Below are 19,969 nucleotides of genomic sequence, written 5' to 3' on the forward strand. Positions count from 1 at the left end.
TAAGTAAGAGTTGCTTACAATGGTCCAATGCTTGGATTATACTTCTTTTATCTTGATTAAAAAGCATTGCTTCGGGAGTGGTTAAGCTTATTTAAGCGTCAGAATTGTTTAATACCATGTCATGTTAAATGGATTACGTAGTTTTACATAGCTACTATGGATGGGTAGATGGACAAATAGACTGAGTTAGAGAATAAAGATAGGGATACTTAGATCGTTATATGCGCATCCTCAGTTTTAAAATGCACTTTGCAAGAAACAAAATGGTTGAATCCCCTCCCACCCCACGGACTTATATGCTGTTAATTATTGTTGTAAATCTCATATTTTTTTTCCATGTTAGAAATTTTTTAAAGCAGCCCGGGTCTTTTAAAACATCCTCGATACGTGATAAAAAAAATAAGAAAAAAGATAGATAGATAGATAGATAGATAGATAGATAGATAGATAGATAGATAGATAAATAGATAGAGAGATAGATAGATAGATAGATAAATAGATAGATAAATAGATAGAAAGATAGATAGATAGATAAATAGATAGAAAGATAGATAGATACATAGATAGATAGATAGATAAATAGATAGATAGATAAATAGAAAGATAGATAGATAGATAGATAGATAGATAGATAGATAGATAGATAGATAGATAGATAGATAGAAAGATAAATAGATAGAAAGATAGATAGATAGATAAATAAATAAATAGATAGATAAATAGATAGAAAGATTGATAGATAGATAGATAGATAGATAGATAGAAAGATAGATAGATAGATAATCTTCGCTAGCCAAGGGTTTCTGATCCTCCGCTCTCCTCGGAGAAACCATTGGCTAGCGGAGATGAGATAGATCATAATTTTGCGGTTATTTAATTGAAGACTGATATACATGTATCTCTAAAAGTTTATAGAATGGTCCGATCTGTCATTACCCAGTAGCGTTTCACTGTGAAATTTCATGCACTCTGATCAATCTATATAATCTCGCGGTGTTTTATGGTACATTAAAATTGCTTCACATTAGAGTCGAAAGGTTTGAGGATAATTAGTTTTGATAAATCAATACATTCATATATCGGAAGGAATCTATCCATAAAAAAAAGCGTTTCGCGTATGAAGCGGACCTAACTGTCCTATTCTGTGGGTCTGGATACTAACCGTGGACAAAGACGGTGTGTCCATGGGGGGGGGGGGGGGGGCTCTGTCAAATGCACGTGCTGGTTCCCGCCGGGCCCCGACAGGTAGTGGTTATCGATTCTTGTATGTAATTTTGTCAAATATTAAACATCTTCTGTCTTTGATTAAACATTTATGGAAACTAGAACAAATGGAATTGAGTGATTCCAATTTAAAATATCTCTTCATCCGTTTGTGGATTAATGCAGAAGCATTGCCTTTTTTGGCGAGGTTTAAATCATCATGCAAAAAATTTTGAAGCTTATTACTTTACAGCATATGTTGTGCATCTTTCCTTTCCATTGACTAGGCGTATAAGAATGACAGTTGGTATACATGTACTGACAGAGCTGTTATGTCATTATAACGTAGATTAGTTGATGTCATCTGACGTCAATGCGTTGTCGGAGAAAAAAACACAAATCTGTTTACAGGCCATTGCATAAAGAAATGAAGATAGAATTTTAATCGCTCCCCAGAGTAAGGAGTCTCGTTATGTTTGCTAAATGCTCCGACGTGGGATATTTATTCATATCAATTATTCTTTTAATATTCTATCAGATTATTTTATTAGTAATAGATTTCTCATATTTGAGTTCATTCAACCAGTTGAAATTGTATATTTCAGTTTTAAAATAAATGTGCACTTTTTGTTTCCCTCTGGACCGTGGACATCGTATTCTCTGAGGTTTTTTTTTTTGGCTCTAAAGGGGGATATTCAATTTCTTTAAAGGTGACTGTGTATAAAAACGCAGTCAAGTTGTGCGCGGGATCTTTTAGATCCCATACAAATGTCTCCATGTGTGACTGCTGATGTTTAAACACCCATCTTACAAATGCCGATCTTTCCAAAACGAATTCGTTTAGTTTCCCGGACCTTGCGGAGCGTTAAAATAAGTATGTGTCCGGGAGATTGGAGCCGGTCCGTGATAGATGCCGATGTTAGAGAGTTCGGGAGACAATCAGCATAAACAGAGGTCTGGAGACAGCCCAATTCTCTCCACTGATTGGTGTCCCAGAAAAAGGACAGAACACATCCTCTCTGTCACACTGCCGACAGTAAGCGGTAACCAGCCTCATGTGGTGGGCCGAGGCAGTGGAGGGAGTACATGCGTCCTTACCGGTGCCCTTGACTTCTCTGATCCTCTAGACTCGGGGTGAGGGGGCGTCCATGAACCAGAAGTCTACGGAGCCCCTTTCACCAATGATCTTTACTAGCTAAGCTTTACTGGGGTAGGTGGATGAGGACTAGCTACATACCATCAACCTGCCCCTGTTTGATATGTAGACCTTGTCGGAGTGGAGAAACTAGCTTCTTATCAGTAGCATCAGTAGCCTGGTCTTCGACCTTAGGATTGGGGGGGGGGGGGGGGGGGGCTAGTTTCACATCAGTTATCAGGACCTATTTGATCTGAAGAGAGGGCGGGGAAAAGTGGGGGGGGGGGGGGGTAGCTTCTCATCAATTCACCGATTACCTGGTTCTAAATGATCCATTGGGGGCGTGGAACATTTACATTCATCATGTTAACCTGACCATTGTCCATCTAATTTGTTAGGATCGTTATGATGAACGCCCGTCATGACTGATCTGTTTATGAGTCTGCTTGTCTTCAGGTTAGAAGCTAAAGATTATAGGGTCTAACAGTATACTGGGTTCTCCTTTATTCATTTCCTCTTTTTAGGTAAAGAGAAGTTTCTCCTTGCTTTACACAGAGCAAACACATACTTGTATACAGTAAAGCTCGTTGAGTACGATCAAGGATATAGCAAATTCTCAGATAAGCGAAGTTTTTTTTGAGTCCTTGGTAAAATTCTTAACAAATCGTTGCAAAATTTTACGGTTAACAAAAATTCGGATAAAACGAATTTACGGATATAGCAATCTCATTTTGAGTCCCATAGAGGTGAATAATAAAGAAATTTAACACTTTTATAACGCATTTCTTTACAATTTAAAAAGTTTGCACTACCATTTAACATACCGGTAATAGTTTGAATAAATTTATTTTCATTAATTTTTTTTTCGACTCACAATCCAATCATTAAAGGTATCAAAGTAATTAATTTTTATTCTCAGCTTCAATTAGCAAAAATAATAGTCTGGTGAAAGAAATTCGCTATATTTATTATTGCGAATTCATTCATTATATACGGTTATAACGAATTACAGATATAACGAAGTAAACCCATTGGTCCCTAGGAATTCGCTTTAAGGTATTCAATGTATAATGAACGGATATTGAACAATTTTGAATCATTTTAAACTAGCTAAATATGTATTACTAGATAACTATGAAAGTGAAATGAACCAAATTCACATGACAGACAACATATAAGGAGCTGGTCATCTCGCACTTTAATTTTTTTTAAAGAGTTATCTCCCCTTGATGAAAAAAAAAGAAAATTTTAATTTCGTCAAAATATCTGCGGTGAATGATTCATTTTATTCCATATTTTATTGAAAAGAAAGTTTATGCATATATTAACCAAGAGAGTTTAACGAATTTCAAGTTACTTTTTACAATATCTTAATAAAACATACGTTGCCCATAGACTTCAATGCAAAATTCAAGGTGTAATTAGTTGGACCATAATCAAAATTTTGAAAATTCCTTTGGTGGAGTATTTTTATTTGATAACACCTTCAAAATGATATCATGATTAAGAATATCGGACCATTCATATATAAGGTACAAAATGTGGTCGTTATACATCGAATACCTTAACTGAGTTTTACTGTACTTCTCTCAATCTCTGTTAGGTCATAGTAATTAGTATCAAGATACGTCATTGTAGTTTTGTCCAAATATTGAGACATCAAAAGAATGTGGTTATCATTTTATAGTATCAACTTACAATAGCTGTACTTCATCAACAACAGTCAATGGGTGTATGTCTGTTACTTCTGTTTATATACAAGTCTATCATTATTTCTACATTAGAATTCACAGTTGTGAACATTGGTAAATTGCACTAATTATTCTCCATAAATTGCACAACATGATTTGTACAAAGTTTGTATCACTAACAGTAAAACTCATAGAGACAAGACACAACAAATAAAGCACAGTAAAAAAGGTTTCAGATGTTGAAAATTTGTTCCGATGAGATGAGTTTTTAGTTTTGGCTGTGAGTGAGGTCCCTAATACTTAATGTCGATGTCCCTTGTCCCTGTGCCCCGGATTCCCCGGTTATTATGCATCGTCTGGGCGGAGATTGAACAGACTCTCGATCACTGTCTCGTCTGCTAGGGTCGTGATGTCACCCACGTCCCGGTCACCAACCGCGATCTTGCGTAAAATTCGCCTCATGATCTTACCAGAGCGAGTCTTGGGCAGACTGGGCGCATTCTGAACAAAATCGGGCATTGCAAATGGGCCGATCTTGGTTCTCACTGTAAATGAGAAATGGGAAGATCAAATAAGCACTGATGAGGTACATGTAGATTAAAACAGGATCATCATCAAATAGCTACAATTAGATGTTGTAAACTAACGACAGACCTTTTGTCTTGAGTTCGCTGCCCAACTCGTCACTGAACGTCTCACCCTGACATGAGAAACAAGAAGTAAACAAGAAATAAACAGAGAGAAAGCAAGTGGTAAGTTACATAAACTTGTTGCTGATAACAAACAGAATCTAGATAGAAGACCTAGAATTTAGTAACCCCAAATAAACCCTGGATTTACTCTCTGGGTTTACTGGAGTGGACCAAGAGTAAACCCAGAGTAAACCCCGAGTGGACATAGAGAGTAAACCCCGATCAGAAGGATACCCCTGAGAGCAGACACTACATGTGTATTCGGTACAAGGGGCAGGAGTTACAGGCAGTAAGATGGTAAGAAAAAAACAAGAGGCCCAGGGGCCACATTGCTCACCTGAGCAACAATTGCCTTAACTCTGATCATATTAGCAGTACAGTATCAAAATATCTTAAAAACTAAGTACAGTAGATCTTGCTAAAAAAAAAATCAAAATTTGCCAATTTTCATCCACATCTTTTTTTTTGGGTAAATACCAAACCCCTTTTATTGTTGTACCTGTAAGAAGATTTTTCTCTATTCCTATTTACCCCCCCCCCCCCACCAGGGTTGGCAAAAAAACTGGAAAATACTCTAATTTCCCAGGACGGTGGGAAATACTGGTAATTCCCGGGAATTACTGGTATTTCCCGGGAAATACTGGGAAATAAAGTACAACTACATATTATAGTACTTCATACTTAAGACATTAGTCTTAACTAGAAAACTGACCAGTCAGGAAGGGCCCAGCTATGACACTTAAATATAGAGAAGTGAAAAAAACTTTGAATTCCATCCTCTTTATATTAACAATGATGAAAAATAAATGCCCGGCATAAGATGTAAAGAACTGCAAGATCTCATGATTTGTAGTTGGATATGATTTTCATCCAACAATTAAAGTGTTTTTTTCTTGAGCCTTAGTGAGGGGATAAAACACACAAGTTGGATAAAAATCATATTATACTACAAATCATATGAGATTCTATTTATCCCATGTTTTATACACCACAATCAATGTTTACACTGTTTAGAAAACTCCACATCATTTTACTTCATTATGCCTACGCAAATCCCGTTGTAAAGTCACAATTGTGGGATATCAAAAAAATATCCAATGAGTCATATCCATGGGATAAACGGGGTTAACATGGGATGAAATAAAATTTGTTAACAAAACAAAGAATTAATACCAATGCAATGATGCCTCAACTTCAAACAAACATCACTTGCAGAAACATGTGTACGGTAATACATAAAACAGATAAATTTAATTGAAAGATTTTTTTTCAGAAATGACAGAATATATTATCTGATTACCTGTTAAAATTAACAGCATTAAGGCAGAAAAAAATAAAATAAATAATTAAAAAATAAAATAGTTTGGAAGGTTAATTAATCCTAAAGGACAAATATTGCACAGCCTTCCATGTATACAATGGTAACATTCTCAGCAGTTATCTCTCTTTGCCCATTCATTCTCAGCAGTTATCTCTCTTTGCCCATTCATTCTTATGCATAGTTAGGAAGCTACCCCACCACCCTAGCTCCAAACCAGAAGACATAGAGAACCAAACTTACCATCAAAATATGTATTTCTGCCTACTGAACTACCATACCAAATTTGAACTTGATTGGGCAACCATAAAAAAAGTTATTAGAAAAAAACACGAAATTTGTGGACGGAAGAGTGACAGACGGACGGACAGAGGGACGGACGGACAGAGTGATTACTATAGGGCACCCGCAAATCCTTGCGGGGCCCTAATTAAATCAGTAGGGATGTAGACAATAGTACACCTTGTCAGCAATGACATTTTATAATGTTCTTTGATTATAACAAGTTTTGACTGGGCAGTAATGCATTGGTTATCTCTTATGAATACTTAAAACATGGTTCATTCATATACCATTGTAATTTGTTTTTAAGGCTTTAATCAGGTATAGGTGCATCTACACAGTTAATATCATAAACATGATATCAAAGGTTCCATTTTCTGGTTATTTGGTAAATATGAAAATGGGGCAAGAAAATTGTGAAAAATGAAGTGTGACTGTGTCACTACCTCAGTATGCAACACACCTAAGAAGAAGCCAATTAGCCCCACTTATAGTATATATGGTTTGTTCCCGTTTTGCACACATTTGAAAATTAGGTATCGAAAAAATGTGTGCGAAACGGGAATTTGACCAGGTGAGATAATTGCTTAATTGCTATAGTCTATATCACAATTCCTGCGAGGGTAATTGACAATAAGATAAGTAAAACATATCTTCTCGCAATTTATATTTACATTTATTTTATCTTATAATATAACTTGCACATTTACATAATAACCACCATCCATATTCATGAAACTGATTTCAAACATCAATTTGGTCATGAACAATTTCATTATTTTTTTAAATAAGAAAGATTATTGCAAAAATGTTGAATATGTACCGCCTTTGTTTAACTTACTGCCTATAGGAAGAACATGTACATGCTAAAAGTTTGAAGAGAAAATATCATATGTTAATATTTAATTGTTGCTTTTGCTGACATAAATGGAGGAGATGTGTCTAGTGAAAACGCTGCTTAATATTTTTCATTTATGTTGTGGCTTGAATAATCAAAGAAATAGACAAACTGTATGATGATAAATCGGCAATTTTATATGCTTTAAAAACTGTAAAGATTATTTCACAAAACCTATCAAATGTAGACCTAATTCATGCATTATCAACCTTTTTCAGTTTGAGTTATATCGCATCAATATTCAAATATTATTTTTGTAAGATTTTTTTTTATGTATTTAACCTCTGATTTGAAAACCAAGAAAGTGACCCGCCATATACTCAAGCGGTGATGTCATAAGAACTACCGTCAAGGTCGCTACTTCAAAGATTGAAATATTTTGTGATAAAGATCTGTTTTCTTTCATAATATTCTTTCTGTTGATACCAAACAATCAATTATAAACATGCGTTTTACATAATTTGCAACTCAATTGTAAAAAGAGACACGGAGTACCCCATATGACTGTCCATGTAGTTTCCCCCTTCATCATATAATTATCCATTGAATCAGCTTCCAATTGGCTTCGGACCAACAATTTTATCTGATTCATTTTGTTTTATATTTAAGCTAAATTGATAAAAATTTGAAAGACAAATCATCTAATCATTATTTTTTTTAATCAGTGTGCGGAAATTGAAAACTTTTTAAACATATCATTATCTTTATTTAATCAAACGAAAAAAAGGTGATAGTTATTAGACCTAAAACACAACAAAATGTCTATATTCTTCTTGTTTTATCGTTAAGGCGCATATAAAACACAGGTAAAAAACCAGGTAAAATATTTGACCGAAAGCAGACTATAATTTACAATTTACACCTATTGTTCTATACCCAATTATCAAATGAGTGCAAAACGGGAACACACCAAACTCCCCAAAACAGGAGCACAAAACTGTCAAGTGTAATTATTTATTAAAACAACATGTGTGATTATTTAATTTTTACTTGCAACACCTACACTAATTATAATACTTTATTTTGTGCTTTGAATTATAAATCTGTAAAACACAAAACTTGAAGTTAAAAAAAAATGGACAAAAATTTGTACATTAGCAGCTTTAGAAATCTTTTGGAATAGGTGATCTGGTGAATTTAAGATTTGTAAACTGACAGTGAAATGGGGAAGTATAATAAATTGGTTTTTGATGCTTACTGTTAATATCTTTTATCATAAACATAAGTTTTACATTGAACAAACTAAAGAAATAAAGATTATAAATTTGTATTTCCCAGTATTTCCCAGTTTAGTGGAAAACAGCAGTATTAACCGGGACGGGAAATACCGGTATTTACCACAGGTAATTCCCAGCACTGGTATTTCCCGGCCAACCCTGCCCCCCCCCCATTTCATGGCATTTTGTTTGTTCAAGCAGTCGCTCAATGTTTCCTTTTAAAACTGCTTCAAAACAAGCCGTTTTATGCTAAAAATGAGAAAATGGCGGGAAAAGGCAAACTTTATGATGTCACATTTTTAAATTGTGGCCACTAAAATCAAAATGAAAATTATGAAAAAACTTCAAATGAATATTTGTACAAATAAAACAAAGAATTACAGTAAAATGACAATGTTCATTTAAGGCTCAAACCATATATAGTCCTTTGGTTGAAATCTGCCCAGTGGTTCTGGAGAAGAAGAAGAAAATGTGAAAAGTTTACAACGACAACACCGCCGACAACGCCAACGCCAATGCCGACGACAAACAACGGACAAATTTTGATCAGAAAAGCTCACTTGAGCTTTCAGCTCAGGTGAGCTAAAAAAGATGGGTCTGCTTCACACTTCAGTGCGTACAGTTGACCCCAAAAGCAAATCCTGAGTAAACCAAAAGTAAACCCTGAGTGGACCCAAATTTTCAAAAAGCAGAATCAGAGAAAACCCAAAAAGTAACCCAGGGTTAATTTTGGATTTGCTCCTGTGTTAGGTTGGGACTGATCGGTACTGTACATGGGTGCACTGTATAACATTTGGCTTGAAGTTTGTTACCAGTCCAGATTTTATAGAAAATATAGTGGGGGGTTTTCAGTTACCAGTAAATTGAAATACATATCATTTAAGAAAATGTGAAAAGTTCATAACAGTATGAGCTTAGTCAATTATGATCACAATACAAAAGCCTGCCTGGGGAATGGAGATATGTATCTATTAACAGATTGAAAAGTACATTGTTACCTGACAATATTACATGATTAATAATACATAGGACGTTGTTCCTAAACTTTTAATGGAATGAAAAATGATAGCTATCAGAGCTTATCAGATCACAATACACACTTCTGACTTCAATATCAATGTATGCTGACAAACTGGATAATCACTTACAGCAAGGCTGGCAAGAAAGTAGTTTAGACAAAAAAGTTGAAGAAATATAGATCATTACTTCAAAATAATATGCAAGCCCTTAAATACTTAAAACATGTAGTGTAAATTCCTAATTAAACACGGAAAATTTATATTCACGTAAAATCGTGAGAAGCACCCCTCGCCGATTTTAAAATCTCGCCATTATTTTCTGAGAGTTGGGAACTATAAAAATTTGGATGATTATTCTGTGTTTGCGATTTTATATACCCTGAAGATTTGATATAAAACAACGGGATCGCAGAAATGAGTACTCGCTTAATATAAGGAATGTACAGTAGTCCATTAATAAGTAAATTCAAGCTTCTGTATACAGGGTTATTTTCACCCCCCGTTATTTCCCCCTTCTACACTTGTATACAGTTTCATACAGTCTTGAATTTGCCAAGAGGAAACCTCTGTTTAAAGAGAGATAATTTGAAACACTGAAATTCACCCAGTCATAAATTTTAATGACCATGTATAAACCATATTAGGTCAGCTACAAACCATGTAGCTAATAGTATTCATCCCTAGTACCCACTTACCTCTTTGAGGGTGACAAAGCAGTAGGTACACTCCCCCTTAATTTTGTGGGGGTGGGACACCACTGCAGCCTCCGCGACCTTGTGGTGCTCCACCAAGGCAGACTCTATCTCGGCGGTGCTCAGCAGGTGCCCCGAGACATTGACCATGTCGTCGATTCGTCCAGTGACCCATATGTAGCCGTCACTGTCCTTCTTCCCGCCTGTAATGCAGCATAGTTAAACAATGTTACTATGGTATTTAAGGTCTTCAATATTTGCAGACAAAACAGACTGTATCAAAAACAATAATTAACAGTTTCAGATAAAAGGAAACTTGTTACCGTAAATATGCATGGATAAATTTTAAGCTCAATCTCTGTAAGACAGCCAGTTAAGGAAATCTACATGTGAGGATATCATAAAACATCTCAAGAATTTAAAATATTTCATGAAAAAATGAAATCTCACCATCTCCTGTGCAGTAGTATCCTGGGAATTTTTTGAAGTATGTGGTCTCGAATCTCTCGTGGTTCCCGTACACTGTCCTCATGATACCTGGCCATGGCTGCTTGAACACCTGTAACAAACAAACGACTGACTTCATCAGATATCACTATTCTGTTACACAGCAACACAACTTCCCTCATTAGATATCACAGATATCTGAAACATCACAGATATCTGAAACACAACTCCCTTTCTTTATGTTATCAGCCAAACATCTGCGATCTCATGATTAAAACAAGCTATCATGTAGCCTGTAAACAGGGATATTTTTACAATATCAAATTTTTCCTTCTCAATATGGATATAATTCATCTTATTTGAGATATATAAATGGTATGCAACATATGTAATGTCTTTCCTTTAAACATCATAGAGGAGCTATAATACTGTAGAAATCTGAGAACAACAGCAACATTAGACTATTATCTTGTTATACATGTATACTCTAGATATCAGGACACCACCGAGCCATTCAGAATAACAGATATCTGTTTTAATTGTAGATATCAATTTCCCTTGGTGCCTGTCTACACACTGACCAGATATCCCTCCTTGTTGGGCTCTGTAATCTCCCGCCCCTCCTCATCCAATATGACGGGGACCACTCCAAAGAACGGGAAAGTCTGGAACAAAAACATGAATACATCACGACTGATAGACTGTGCAAACCAGGGCAATAACTGAGTGTTGTCTATAGTGCTTTAACCAATTAATACAACAGACGTTTGCCATCAATAAAAGGCATCATTGAAAAAAATTAGGTCATTATACCATATTTTCCTCTTTATTTGTTAAAAAATCAAATGGTTTCTGACAGTGACAGAGAAAATCCTTTAGTACTGACATGTAATGTCTAAATGATGGAGTCATTTATTTCTGTGTGATAGTCATTTATTTCTGTGTGATGTCGACGCTGGACTGCTGTGGGAATGACAGAGTACAGATTGGTTGCTATGGATACTTACTGCTGACCCTGGTTTGGTTGTTGTGGCACCAGGGAGAGGGGTAATCACATGACCTCCCTACAATACAGGCAAAATCAATCAAACAAATCAATAATGAAAGATCAATTAGGCAGATAAATATAACTTGATGAACATTTCTATCATACAACTTTTAAAGTTTTGGCTGAGGGTGTTTAAGTTATTTTTTTTTACTATAATTCTTTTTAAAGTACTGTATCATTATCAATACATTATTATACTAGTTTGCACCAAGTTATATATTCCGTCACTTTTTGAAGATTCTAATGTAAATTAACATACCTTTCAATTAAGTACAATTGAAATCAATAAAAGGGAAAAAGTTCAAAATTTCTTCATGAAGTAACACATCATCTCTTTTTACCAGGAGAGACTCACAGGAACAAAAACAAATTCTTTCTTATGGGGATTAATAATGGGAAATGTCAAGATCTTTTCTCCATTTGGAAATACTAGGGATACCTCACACAATTTTCTTTAACATTATCATCTGGGATATTTTCATGTTGTTAGAATGCAAAATCCCAGTACACTTTTTATTTTTTTTGCTGTGTATTGAAACCTGACAAGCTAGAGGGGGCGTTTCAAAGGAGACCTCTTGGGATTTTTCCATACTATTGAGTAAACTTCCTATAAACCCTGAGGTATTTATCTCATTAAATATCAAGTAATTATAGAAAATATGCTGCATAAATAACTTGGAACAAAGTACCGGTACACTAACTATTAGGTGGTTGAGCTTTCATCATACAGTGGACAGAGAACAGGTTGTTTACATTTTTATTATCAATGGTATGTCATTTTGGTATGAATTATACCGAAATGACATACCAGTTTATTGAACAAGAGAGGGGGGAAATGGACTTTCATGAATAGACTGCCACCATTTTTGTTTTTTAGATATACATTGTTATGATATAGCTAGAATTGATATGTGCATAGTAGCAATCAATATTCCTGACATTCAGTGTACTTGTAATCTTTATTGCCTAAACTCATCAAGCTGGGTCTTTTCCCCAAAAGTGACAGATTTTTACAATCTGCCAAACAAATCACTGATGTGATGGAGAGATACTGGATTTTACACCGTGTCATTTCTTATGTAGGTTAAGCGTTATCAAAATAATCAAACATTACTGGCAACGTCTGGTTGTTCTCATTTTTTTCTGGTCAATAGACACATAAACCTCATTAAAATAAGGTTTCAGTAATGCTGTTTCTGCATGTTCACTGTTTGACCAATGTTCCATAGAAATGGGATGGGGGAATTGAAAAGTAGAGGTGAAGTGTGTGTGGAGGTGGAACACAGGGGTGAGGTATGTTGGATGGAGAAGTGTGGATGAGTGTGCTTGTTGGTGGAGCAGTGAGGATGAGGTGTGTTTATGAGTTTGTAGCAGTATGATAAGGTGCATGTATGGAGGTGAAAAGGGTGAGCGTGGCAGTGGGGGCTTTGGGGGTAGATAAGTGTAGATGATAGTGTGTCTGTGGGTAAACAGTGGGGATTATGTGTGTAAAAGGGGTGGAACATCGGGGTGCACCCGGTGTAGTATGGTGGTGGAGCAATTGGGGTGAGGTGTGTGTATGGGGGTGGAGCAATGGGGGTGAGGTATATAAGTGTATGGGGTGGTGTATAGGAGAGCAACTGTATACTGACTGTTTCTGTCTGCCAGAAGGTGTCCACAATGGCACACTGCTTGTTGCCAACCACGTTGTAGTACCAGAGCCAGGCTTCGGGGTTGATGGGTTCACCCACAGTGCCCAGGACCTTCAGTGTGCTTCTATCATACCTACACAGATCATACACAAACAGATACAGCACAGCTTTATGACTCTATCCAAATACAATCACTCCAAACATGTTTATTTATGCATGTATATAAAATGTTTTTTGTTTGAAGAAAAAAAAAGGGAATGGTTCTACACCCTCCAGGTAGAATGATTATAATACCAAGCCAGGAAAGCTTTTAATAGTTTTGAAATGAAGCAGTGAAGAGGCTTTTTTGAAATTATTTCAAAAGTTCCAGTTATAAAATTTGAGGGTGTTAACTCTGTTCACTGATAGAGAGTAAAATGCCCACCTGCATCCCCTCATTGATAGTACATGTACTAGCAAACAAGGATATTTTAAATGTACATTGTTTTCTCTAAAAGGTGAACATGATATGATAGCCCCCTTCTTAGTGACTATGAAGCTTACTTAGTGACAAACGAGTCGTCGTATTTCATGAGAGCCCTGATGGCGGTTGGTGCTGTGTAGAACTTTGCCACTTTGTATTTCTCAATGATGGCCCAGAATCTGCCAGCATCGGGAAAAAACGGCACTCCTTCAAACTACAAAAAAAAAAATATTGTCAAAACAGTAATATTGAATATCAATAATAAATTTATATATCTACTTCCGGTTCTATATCTGAAACAGCACAAAACCCCCTCTTCCCCTAAAATAGAGGAATTATAAAGTCTGCCATCTTTCAATATCTCTATTTCATTTCACCATTGACGTATATACCTGCTTCACTTACAATGATTCCTGTGGCGCCGTTGTTCAGTGGACCATAGCAGGTGTAGGTGTGTCCAGTGATCCATCCCACATCAGCCGTGCACCAGTAGACCTCGCCCGGGTGGTAGTCGAAGACGAACTTGAAGGTTGTGGCCGAGTACAACATGTAACCCGCCACCGTGTGGAGCACACCCTTGGGCTTCCCAGTGGAGCCACTGTCATAAAACCGCCGCAAGTTAAAAACCAGTAACATCCATCACAACAGAACAACCACATATCAAACAGTATGAAACACCAAGATTTCTTGGAATTTCATCTACTTATAAATCACATGTTATTTAATCTTTTTTCTTTATAAAAAGGGATGGCCACATCAATGATGATCATTTTAAATTACTGTAAATTCCTTATTTTATGCAAGTACTAATTTCTGTGTTTTGCATCAAATTCTGAGAATATAAAATCAGAAACACCAAATTTTTATCATAGATTCATTTACTTTATACCTGTCCTACACATTAAAGTGAGATTTTAAAATCATAAGATGTGTTTCTCGAATTCCATAAGGAATCTACAGTATTCATAAAAATGAATTAGCACTAAATAGGATTCCTGAACAAGAAACTAGTAAAGTTCATGAATAATTCCAAACCAGAACCCATAGATTTTGTCCTACCTAACTCTGAATGTATTAAACTCCAGGCATTAATTTAGAACTAAACTTTCTAAAACTTCTCTGTGTTGTGCTAAGTCAAAAAGAGTCAAGCTTCTGTTACCTTGTGTACAGCATAAAGAGGGGTTTACCTTGTGTACAGCATAAAGAGGGGTTTACCTTGTGTACAGCATAAAGAGTGGGTCCTCGGCCATCATCCACTCCGCCTCACACTCGGTGGACTGTCCAGTCATTATATCATGCCACCACACATCTCTTCCATCATGCCAGTTGATCTGTCATATAAAACAAAAACAATGATTAATCACATTCTTCCTTATTCATAAAAGCAATGAATGACCAATCGAATTCTTTCTGAAGTCATCTTATTAGCAATTCATAAGAGCAGCACCCATCAATTCTTAATACAGAAAAAAGAATCCAACAATAAAAGCAGAAACCAGCAAAATTTTCCTTTACCAGAAATGTTCTGAAGACTGTATGGACTACATCTTGGGTAGCTTTTATAACTACAAGTACCATGAGTTTGAGAGAAGTTCAGTAGAACTACCATATATGTACCTTTTTAGTATAAGTGAGCGTCAGAAGTACTACACATACTTTGAGTTTGAGCATAGGTCAGAAGAACTACATGTATATGTACCTACCTTGAGTTTTGAGTGAGGGTCAGTAGACCAACACAAACCTTGAGTTTGAGCAAGAGTCAGTAGATCTACACATACCTTGAGTTTGAACAAGGGTCAGTAGAACTACACATATATGTATCTTGAGTTTGAGCATAGGAGCAAGTGTCAGTAGACCTACACATACCTTGAGTTTGAGTGAGGGTCGAGTAGCCCTACACATACCTTGAATTTGAGTGAGGGTCGAGTAGCCCTACACATACCTTGAATTTAAGTGAGGGTCAGTAGAACTACACATACCTTGAGTTTGAGCACCTACACATACCTTGAGTTTGAGTGAGGGTCGAGTAGCAGGTGGTTCTGTATTCTCGTCATGCTTTAGGTTGCTTATGTCTTCCTCTGAAGGAGAGAGATGTCTCACGACCACACATGTACGAACTTCGTGACTCCTACATGTTTACAAGCAATATAAAAGGGTCAGCAACACTACAAATTCTTGAGACTGAAATAATTTAAATTCATTGTAAGGAGGTCCAAGTGAAGCACATGTATCATTTTGTTGTTGTATAGCTGACTTTTCTGCTAATACACAGAGATGAAAAAACTTAAAGTTCTCTTCGGTTCGTGAGTCATTGACTTGCAATTTTTACTCATCGACTTACAAGTTTGACTCATCAACTTACGATTTGGTGCAGATGTCTACAGCATCATCAACTATCTTCTTTACATTTAACAACTTGGCTCCTCTCCACACACCATCTACAATATATTGTACATGCATGAAGTCAGGTCGTAATATCAAAAAACCCGTTCCGTAGTTTAATGGAGATGCAAAAAGAGTTTTTATCTTGAATGACACCAATGGAATTTACAATGTACAGGTTTTATATGAGCAGATGGAAATTTTTATAGATAATGCATTAATAATTTCCTAAATTTTTAAACATAGGTCTTACCAGCAGTGATAACTACGTGACACTTCGCATCAAGGATTCTACCGGCCAGCGAGTCGGAGGAATAGCCAGCAAACTGAAACACACAAACATCTGCCAATCTAAATGGCATGAAGCTCGCTGCAATAATCTTACCAAAAAACCATTTTACTAATTCATCATTAGTCAAATATTTGTTGAAATTCAAAATTTACTCTGGCCCTGAATTAGTTAGTGTGTGACCTTTTTCCTGTAAATTTGTTTTCTGCTTCGAATAGTACTTACAATGATGGAGTGAACAGCTCCGATCCTGGCACATGCCAACATAGCAACAACGAGTTCTAATATCATGGGCATATAGATGGCTATTCGGTCTCCCTTCTTTATACCTGTAAAACCAAAAGCTCAGTTTAACTTGTTCACAAAGTGGAATATAATGGTTATAGTTATGGATTCATATATAATGTACAATATATTTACTTTTAGATGGGGGAGGGGGGTGTTATGTTACGTATAAGCATACTGGCTTGAGTACATGTACAAGTAGACCAGTCTAATTGACTGTGCAGGCATTGTCGCTTGGTACTCTCTGTTTTCAGGTCACCTTGTTTCTGTATAGCTGTAGTGTTCACGCATCATTTCACACAGTTAAATGCAAAATTCCCATACATATATTTCATTGTATTAATGAATCATTTTGCATATTGTTGCCTGTTATATAAATCTGGACATTCTAGGCTATTATTTCATTCATTAATTGTTATAATCACGATATTATATTTTTTAATGTATATGCCCCTTGAGGGCCCTTGATTGGTGAATAAAAAAATATAACACGTTATAGTTCTTTAAAGATTAATTTTCCTATATTTTTAAAACCGATCCTAAAAAAAAAGGGGGGGGGGGGTCTTCCATCCATTTTTTTTCTATAGAAATTAAAAAAAAAATTGTTTCTTGCAAAAAAAGTATGTGTGGGGGGGGGGGGGGGGGTAGGGGGGGAGGGGGGGGGGGGGGGGTTGGACCGCTCTCCCGCCCTTCCTTGATACTACATGTACATGCCAAAATGCTAGATATCTTTCTGGAAATAAATAATCCACTTATGTTGTTTCTAATTTTCTTGTGCGTAATTTTTTCTTGTTACGATAGATGTCGCGCCTAAAGTCAAGCTACCTGCCAATAAGCTACCTGCCAATAACGAATTTTCATGTATTTTTAGCGACTAAAAATGAAAGCTTTTCGAACCTGATTGCATTATATAGAAATTTAAAACGGCTCATAACACCAAAACTAGGAGGTGCGCCATCAGGCCGAGACCGGATCCTCGGGGGTACGGGTGTCCCGTGACGGAATCCGGTCTCAAAAGGGGCCATATTGACACCGATTCCTGGCACCTAGGCGCTGAGTTGACCCTATCATACATGTTCCATACATTATTGTAGGATCTCTATACAGGGCGCCTAGCGCCTAAACTAGGAGGTGTGCCATCAGGCCGAGACCGGATCCTTGGGGGTACGGGTGTCCCCTGACGGAATCCGGTCTCAAAAGGGGCCATATTGACACCGATTCCTGGCACCTAGGCGCTGAGTTGACCCTATCATACATGTTCCATACATTATTGTAGGATCTCTATACAGGGCGCCTAGCGCCTAAACTAGGAGGTGTGCCATCAGGCCGAGACCGGATCCTCTGGGTTATGGGTGTCCCCTGACGGAATCAGGGTAGTATGGGGTATTGACTGTAAGCCTGAGGGGTACATACCAATCTTTTTTAGAACATTGGAGAATTTGCAGACCTCTTCCAGAAGCTTCTTAAAGGTAATGGAGCCCTGGTCATTGGGATTGTTGCCTTCCCTGTGAAATACATTGTTTGTTTGTTATAGTTAACCACTGCAACACAGATTGTGATGTAATTGATGTTTAAGCTGAGTCTTCTATTTCTTCTGTCTCTTCATTTCCATGCATCATAATACAAAAAGTTCTCTCTACGAGTCCTATTTACCATTTTTTCAATTAAAATTTACAGACACACTTATGTATCTCTCATTTCAACATACAGAATGCACTAATCCTATTCTGACATCTTAATGAAGTAGTATCAATATTTCATTGAATGAAGAATTCAGATAATTTAAAGATGTTAAAAATTTTAAATCCAACATTAATCATTTATTCATTATAATTCTGAATATTAAAAAGAAAGTCTACATATATATTATATATATATAGATGTTACTCCCCTACACACAAGAAGTAAGAGTGCAAAATTACTCAGCACTGCACTTTAAGGAGGATGAAGAAAAAGATACTACATAAGATAAAGACATTGATATGAAACAACAAACATGTAACATTTAAAGTCAAGTCCCAAGTCCTTTAATTGGGTCTTTAGTTTTCAACATCCTCTCTTTCTCTCTCTTGAAATCTATAAACAACATTTTATCTGTTTACCATCTAATGACATCTTTTATCACTAACACTTGCATGTTATCAAACCAGGTTACCTCGCCAATATACTCACCAGTAAAAAGCGATCTTATCCCCCATGCCCCGGTCAATGTTACGATCCAAGGCGTTATAGCATATATTGGTCTGCGCTCCGTCCATCCATTTTATAGAGATGGGGCCCTGGTTGCAATCAAAGTTATACTGGAGGAATTCGCCGGTCGGGGGAGACTTCCAAAAGAATTGTTTTGAGATTTCATCCCAGAAGCCGGCGGGGTCCTCGATGGAGCGCTGGTACATCTCCTTATATTGCTCCAATGACGACACATGCGCGTCCCGCTGTATCCTCTCCAATGGAGGATATAGGCCCGAGTGTCCGTTGTCCATTGTAGACTGTACTTTTGTCTCTTTTGCTAGTATTAGTGTTATTGTTCCTCTTAGCGCGAAATGAAAGTGGAAAAAAGGGTGACGCTACGGAGGCAAGTCAAGTCGTACGTTATCACATTCGTAGTTCGTTTTCTAGAAAGATACACTTTCCTTTCATTTCAATAATAGCAAACTATCCTTTTACTTACTTTAAATTTTAAATATTTAGTTAATTAATACCAAGTTTTATATGGGGGGCCGATTTAATATTTTTGAAGTATTTTCTGATACCAAGAATTACTTATATGATTTATTGATATCAGAAATTCAAACTGATTTCTAACTGATATCAAGAATTGTATTTTCTGAATTCAAATAAAATGGTGAATAAATTTCACATATTTAATAAATACTTCCTTGACCCAAAATTAAATTGCTGAACTACAGAGCCTGATTTGCATTTTAATATTTGTTGTTTTTTATTTGAATATTTATTTAATGTAAAAAATTTATTAAGTGTTCCTGATAATTCTGGTCTTATGTATTGAACATGTTGAAAGTACTAACTATGCGCCTGAATGATTCCTTTATATTATGGGACTCCATCAATTTAAAGGAATTCCATTCAATATTCACAGCGAATCACAAAGAAAGCAGTGCTTATCATTGTATATGTGGTCAAACTTGCCAAAATGAAATCAGGTTTAAAATTAGGCATACATCATAATGTTAACAGGCATGTACAGGTTTGAAACACAATTTCTTACAAATTACAAAAGTTGCATCACAGGGAGCATTCATTAAGTTGATAGTAA

The 19,969-nt window shown here is 36.3% G+C and overlaps 1 protein-coding gene across 1 annotated transcript; it reads right to left on the reverse strand.

The window, feature by feature from the left end:
* Nucleotides 1-4,003: 4,003 nt before the first annotated feature.
* Nucleotides 4,004-19,271, reverse strand: LOC128165520 (acetyl-coenzyme A synthetase, cytoplasmic-like). Its single transcript, XM_052830157.1, has 16 exons — nucleotides 18,865-19,271; nucleotides 18,106-18,197; nucleotides 16,633-16,736; nucleotides 16,372-16,444; nucleotides 16,099-16,174; nucleotides 15,741-15,864; nucleotides 14,952-15,067; nucleotides 14,142-14,334; nucleotides 13,817-13,950; nucleotides 13,274-13,406; nucleotides 11,602-11,658; nucleotides 11,176-11,259; nucleotides 10,598-10,706; nucleotides 10,151-10,350; nucleotides 4,684-4,729; nucleotides 4,004-4,574 (listed from the first exon to the last, which is right to left on the reverse strand). Exons 1-16 carry the CDS (start codon nucleotides 19,173-19,175, stop codon nucleotides 4,375-4,377), a joined length of 2,052 nt encoding a protein of 683 aa, XP_052686117.1. The 5' UTR covers nucleotides 19,176-19,271; the 3' UTR covers nucleotides 4,004-4,374.
* Between the last annotated feature and the right edge of the window lie 698 nt (nucleotides 19,272-19,969).

This window comes from Crassostrea angulata, chromosome 10, assembly GCF_025612915.1.
Source record: "Crassostrea angulata isolate pt1a10 chromosome 10, ASM2561291v2, whole genome shotgun sequence".
Classification (NCBI taxonomy): Eukaryota; Metazoa; Mollusca; class Bivalvia; order Ostreida; family Ostreidae; genus Magallana; species Magallana angulata.

Bases quoted from the DNA above. Each gene is read 5' to 3' on its own strand.
- LOC128165520 (XM_052830157.1), bottom strand. From the start codon at position 19,175: ATGGACAACGGACACTCGGGCCTATATCCTCCATTGGAGAGGATACAG. The intron at 15,068-15,740 runs GTATGTGTAGGT...TTTATATGACAG, and splicing joins GACCCTCACTCAAACTCAAG to ATCAACTGGCATGATGGAAG. The intron at 4,575-4,683 runs GTCTGTCGTTAG...TCTCATTTACAG, and splicing joins CAGCGAACTCAAGACAAAAG to TGAGAACCAAGATCGGCCCA.